Raw genomic sequence first — 6,414 nt, 5'->3', positions numbered from 1 at the left:
GTGAGTCATGTCACAGTGTAATGAGTGGGCCCAGGTGAAACAGCTCACACTGATATGCGACAGAATATATGCCAGCATATGAACTATGATGCAAATCTGTTTTTTTTTGTAAAAACATATTGCGTTTGGCCCGTGACTTTGTTCCAGATTTAGATTTTGGCCCTTTACTTGGTTAATTCAAGTTTGACACCCCGGGTGTAAGGTTTTCCTTTCAGGCCTCAAACTTGGCATGGCTGAGAAGTGACTAGGACACCAATAGCTGTTGTGACTTTATCATGTCATAAGACAAAGCAACAAAAAAAAATGGAACTGTGTACAGTGTGTCCCTGATTAGATAAAAGTAGTCAAAGATGGTGCATGAAAATGGAGATGGGAGCAACTCCCACACCCCTTCATGGACACACAAAGGCCAAAGTCAAAGCCAATGGGAATGTGCCAAAATGTATTGATTGATGGTGGAGAATATCCAACAAATCAAAAAGTTTGTGAACAGGCAGCATACTGTATTTGATAATAAACAATGTAAAATGTTACACAGTGGGCCTTCAACAGTTACACAGCAGCTGTTTGCCCGGTAGATGTTTCTCTCAAAGCAGAAATACTTACAGAAAGCCACAAAAGTTGGAGGGCTTAAATGGCAGAATTTCCAAACAGAAACAGTCATCGCTTAAGAATGTGAGCATGGTACACACACAGTCCAAGGCTTTCAGTCCACATGTATCGTGCACTCCATGTGTGGTTCTTTGACAACATTCAAAAGCAATGTCTTAAGTCATGAAAATGTGTTTTCCAAAAGTAAACAGAGCATCTGCATTGCCACATCATATGCGTAATATCAATCAATACCTTCTCTGCGTAGAAGAGATTATTGCAGCCAAAATATTGCTTACTTCATCATTATGTAATATTCTTCAAAATAACATGAATGCATTTAGAAGCACTATCTTATCATGCAGTTGTCATATGCTTCATACATTTGTGTAACTACTTGAAATAAGTCTAAAACCACCTCCACACTTAAGTGACAAACGGCATCTTGTCCATACGTCCCATGTGTCCTTTCTCTGGAGAGGGAAGTGCAACAGGGGAACAGGGCAACCAGCCTGACGTCCCCTATGGTGCACGGCATCTTTCAGTGTCTTCTGTAAACAAATCCAGAAGGTAAAATAAGCATCTCAGTTTTACGAGCGCTGTTTCCGTTGTCCTTCCTCCAGCTCCACCTTTGTCTGTCTGTGTCTCCTTCTGTTCTGTGGTGTGTGTGTATGCGTCTGGATCGTCTCCCAGATCCGTTGTGGGAGACTCCAGGGGGAGGCAGTGGTCAACCCAACTGAGTCTGGGTCTGTGGGTTCAGAAACACCACACAAATCTGTTACAGATGTGGAGGAATACAGAGGAAAGCATATCAGGCAGGGAAGATGCAAAATCATTATGTGCAGAGATCCTGGTCCCTTTGGTAAACATTACCTCTGATTGTTGTACATAACTCTGAGATTGTTTGCACAAAATGCTTAGAATAAAAACAACTTTGGAATGCCACCACCTTGCCATCAAACAAACTCACATAGTCCTGCAATTCAGCAACATGCATTATCATAACAAGCAGGGCATATATAGGCCTATCATTCCCATCTGCAGCAAAGACCTACATCACATGGGGTAGGCTACAGAGTATGCGAGCGTTGTCAACTGGTTGGGGCTATTACGACTCCCAATATTTTATTTCATGATGACTAAACTGACATAAAGGGGGACTTACTTGGTCTGTGTGATAGCTCCTACTCTATCCAGAGCCGGAGCTAATGAAATCCTCCTCGCTGCTGCTGTTGACAGACAGATAGCGGCTCTTCCCCGTCTGGACAGCGACGCGGTTCTTGAAGCGCACCAGCGCCAGCGCTATCTCGGCGTTCCAGGCTGTGCCTTCTTGTTGACACCTGAAATCAATCTCCTCGCCGCCAGACATGACAATGGTGAAGTAAACAAAACCGCGCTTGTGCTCCACGCAGTCCACCGTGGCCATATCTTCAAAGAGCAGCTGCTTCTCTTTTAGCCCTGCGCCGCCGCCGCCGCCGCCGGTGCTCCCGTTTTTGCGCTTGTGGTCAAATAAGTGCAGTCGGTCTTCTGTCATGAGGCACCGCTTCTTCTTCCAAAGCTGAAGCAGTCCGTTGCTTCTCTTCTCTAGGTATCCTTCCTTCATCATTTCAACTTGGTTCATAATTTTCAAAAACAAAGAAAAGCTTAAGAATGACACTTACATGCCCAGAGGTGAGGTGTTGATGCTAGCCCAAAGCTTGCCCATGCTGAGGTAGAAAATGTCAGAGGTCGGCATTTCATTCAAATAGACCTAAATTCATTTTCTGTTAAGCAATTTAGGTTACAGAAGAAAATCAGGGGAAATAAATCCAAAGTGCCTGTGTTCAAAATAAACTTGAGACATTTCTCCTGCCGTTCTGATACAGTGTGTTTGGTAGTATGGTAAACAATTATGGTTATTATAACTAAAAGTACACGCAACCCGATCCGTCTGATGTGCTGGGCATGTTTGTACTTGTTCAAGCGGGGCTACTTGACTTCTCCGGTTACTGCCGAGCCGGCCCCCTCAGACTGTGGCGTCACAGGCATCGGCCCAATGTTTATATCGCACTGCCAGGAAAAGGGCGGGGTTTCTCTTCAGATCTCCACAGTGAGTGCGTTTTAATATGTGACCTTGCCTCCTCCACTTGCCTCCTCCACTTGCTTCTCGTCATGATGACATCACTGACAACAGCATTATATTTCAATATCTTGCAAAAGCTCAATTGTAAAGTCTTTTTCTCATTTGCAATTGGGATGGTGAATGAAAAACAGTCCCTCAAAAGTTGTTGTGGCGAGGCTGACAGCTGGGAAACTTTATCGTTTTCTCCACGGAGGAGGGGCCAGGAGGCGGGACGAGGAGACAAGCACAAGTGGAGGAGGCAAGGTCACATATTGGGATGTACCCAGTCTGTTCATTCACAAGCCTACTGTAAGGCAGGACAATGCCCTTGAGGGTAAGAATGAATGTGAAATGTGCTCTGATCTGTGAATGACCAAAGCTCGATAGTGGTGTTTCCAAACTTAATGCTGTAGGCCTATTCACTTCAAAAAACAATGGACCACACTTTTATTCGTCATTAGCCTATCAATCACCAATCACTCAGCATCATTTTATTAATTCATTAAAAATGTCAATGGCCTGCACCAAAACACCACATGTGGATGCAACAGGTGCACATGCTAAAACAATAGCACCACTGTCTAGAAGTGACATATTCTCGTAAAGTTTACTTAAAGTTTTGGAAGGCATTTAAAGTGTTGGAAACTGAAAGTCAGATTCTGACTTCGAGTATACGTATATTCTGGTTTCCTTTATTACACAGATTTTGGGACCAGTCAGCTGTCTTTGTAACGCCGCATTATGTAATAACGGTGCAATAGCCTATGTAATAATGTAACAAATTATTACATAATGTGGTGACAATCGCCGCATTGTGTAATAATTTACGCATTTCGTAATACATTTCTTGAACGCATTTCGTAATAACTTTTTTCTCATCTTGTAATAAATTATTACAAAATGCGAAATTTATTACGGAATGCGGCCGCAACTTTTTTTTTTTTGATGGAAATGTATTAACATGGTGCATTATGTAATAATCTATATGGATATGTTTTTTCTGCACTTGGATTCAGTATAGGCGCAGCACACATACATAGTCTCAGTGACATGGTATAGTCACTGCCCTCTCTCTCTCTCATTCTTCTCAGTTCTCAAACTGCTCGAGAGTCGCGAATGATGCGGTTAAAACCGTTAAGAAATAATTTCACAACTTGTTGCGTGCAACGAGTCCATCGAATGTCTCGCACTTTCTGCTACATTACAACCATTTACAGCGACCTTAAATAGGCCCAGGTCTTAACACTTCACGAGGAGGTGAAAACTTGTCTTGCACTTGCGTAGGTCTGTGGCGAGAGAGAGAGAGAGAGAGAGAGAGAGAGAGAGAGGAGGGGAGAGAGAGAGAGAGGAGAGAGAGTGAGAGAGAGAGAGAGAGAGAGAGTGTGTGTGTGTGTGTGCGTGTCTGTGTGTACGCACGGAGACAAAACCTGGCCATATTGATCTTAAGCCCCATCTTGGCTCTTTGGAAATATTCTTAACATTACAAAGGCTATTTTAATATTTTCCCCCAAACAACATGAATCAAATCCCAGGAAAAGACCAACCATTATAAGTGACTCGTGGGGAGCTGTCCATGCTGGTGGTGCTTAATTTTTCCCGATATTTGCCCGTGGAGTAGTGAGTCTTTCATGTCTGCCTACATGCGCGCCAGGGTCTGACCATGGTGCTTTTTGCCCGTGGAGTGAGGAGACTGTCTTCTTGCAAAGCAAGAAGTCATAGCACCCGAGAAAAATGCCACTCTTTGTCCTATTTTCAATTTCAGTCCACTGTTCAGTAGGCCTATTAGGCTGCAATCAAATTCAATAGCCTATGCTCATCCACATGCACGCGAAAAAACAATAACCCAAGCGGCGGGACTAATTCGATTATATTCCTTCCAAAAATGTCCGAACGTCACAAAAATCAGTTATTTGCATTGTCCGTAATTATACCCAAACAAAAAGGTATCAATAGAAGAAATCAAGTCTTCAGTTTCGATAATCCACGTTACAAATCCTCAACAACAGCAAGCCATTCCTTCTCTGCTATGAGGCAGGCAACGGAACAAGTGCAGACAGTAGGCTATATCACCACGTTGATGCTGCAACGGCTTGAAAGGATTCTGTCTAAATTAAATATCTTGGATAGCCTATATAGGACCTAGGCCTAACTAGATTTGTTGCAATACAGATTAATTTTCTATAGCCAGAAGTGTTCCGTTGGACTGACGAAAACCGAACACGATCAAGTTTGCAACTTCTTTCCCTCATGCGCTGTCACCACCTGTCATCAGACGTCCGAGATTAGCTTTCATTACGTGCTGAGGGAAAAAACTCTCGCCATTAGGCTCATGTGCTGTTGCACTGTTGTGAGGGATATCACCAAATAATTTAGATAAAAGTCAGAACATTATTTGGGCAATCTGTTCAGTCTGTTCATTTAAGTTTTTGGGTGCTCTTGGATATCGGGGATCAGTTCATGTAGAGAGAAGAGTTCATCCAGGCACTCCAAAATAAGGTGTCCAAACGGGAAGTTACATTAAAAAGCCTTTAATGGTACTGGGCTGGGGTTACATTAAAAAGCCGACATGTTTCGACCTCACCAGGTCTTCATCAGGGCTACGTTCACCATTGAAAAGAAAGGCCTCCCTTAAATAGTGACATCACCACATGTGACCCATTACGCACTAAACACATTTGCGCACACCAGAGACAACAAAGATTAAACAAGTCCGACAGGCGGACAACAGATGCGTCCGTCTATGCCCGTTCTGAACCTTTTTTGCCCAAACGCCCCCTTGGCCTCCTCATAACCTGTCAAGGCAATTTATCAATAAGCCTACCATGTACTGTATAAGCCTGGATTTGAAAAAGTACCATAGGATTTCAACAGTGTTGGGCAATTTACTGAAAAACTGTAATGCATTGCTGATTACATGTTACTGTCTTTTCAAAATAATCCCTTACACTACATTTAGCAATGTGGGGACCTAAGGCGAATTTAGCTTAGGGGGGCCATCGGTCCATCCCATATCACATTTTTTTTTAACATAAAATCTCTATTTTTGTTAGGCTATTTTTTTTTTTTAAATTTTTTTTTTTTTTTTTTTTTTTTTTTTTTTAATTACAAACATAAAAAACAGGCAAACATTACAACCCTTTCTGGACAGATTTCAATGAATAGGCTATTTGCAATTTTGCATAGGCCTACATTAAATAAACTAAAATGTGAAATTCTCTTTTCACTTTAATATGAGAGCAGTGATGTCCCCCCCTCACTGAAGTGTTATTTCATGTGTGAGCATGATGCTGTCACCTATTTGAAGTGACGTTGATGTTGGATTTCATGGAATACTTTTAAATGCCGCTTTGGGAAGAAAAAGTAGGCGACAGGTGAAAACTGTATTTCTGTCAAAACAGTGGTTTGCAGGCGTTTGCGTTTTCACGTGGATATTGTCTTCGTGGACCGTAACAGACAAACCGTAAGTTCCATAAACTAATCAATGAGACATTGGCTACGTGTACATGATGTTTTTAAGTCCGATTTAATAAATGCGATTTAAATAGATCGGATTAAGAGTTATTTTGCGATGTGTATACATGGCACTTTCACTTAAATGCGATTAAACGTCTGGGGAAAATAAAGCATTGCGATTGGACTGAGGACGCACGTGCTGAGCGAGCCAAATAAGGCACGGGGGCGTGGTTCATTGCCACCGAGATGCAGGTCATCTTCCCCACGAA

The 6,414-nt window shown here is 42.4% G+C and overlaps 1 protein-coding gene across 2 annotated transcripts; it reads right to left on the bottom strand.

The window, feature by feature from the left end:
- Positions 1-613: 613 nt before the first annotated feature.
- phlda3 (pleckstrin homology-like domain, family A, member 3) lies at positions 614-2,569 on the bottom strand. Of its 2 annotated transcripts, none has more exons than XM_063207734.1 (2): positions 1,757-2,569; positions 614-1,366 (listed from the first exon to the last, which is right to left on the bottom strand). In XM_063207734.1, exon 1 carries the CDS (start codon positions 2,210-2,212, stop codon positions 1,781-1,783), a length of 432 nt encoding a protein of 143 aa, XP_063063804.1. In that variant the 5' UTR covers positions 2,213-2,569; the 3' UTR covers positions 614-1,366; positions 1,757-1,780. The 2 variants fall into 2 exon arrangements, with proteins under 2 accessions (XP_063063804.1, XP_063063805.1); XM_063207735.1 differs by having other exon boundaries at positions 614-1,339.
- Positions 2,570-6,414: the final 3,845 nt, after the last annotated feature.

Source organism: Engraulis encrasicolus, chromosome 10 (genome assembly GCF_034702125.1).
Source record: "Engraulis encrasicolus isolate BLACKSEA-1 chromosome 10, IST_EnEncr_1.0, whole genome shotgun sequence".
In the NCBI taxonomy this organism is placed as follows: domain Eukaryota; kingdom Metazoa; phylum Chordata; class Actinopteri; order Clupeiformes; family Engraulidae; genus Engraulis; species Engraulis encrasicolus.
Note: the sequence above shows the minus strand (reverse complement) of the source record. Positions and strands in the feature narration are given on the sequence as shown.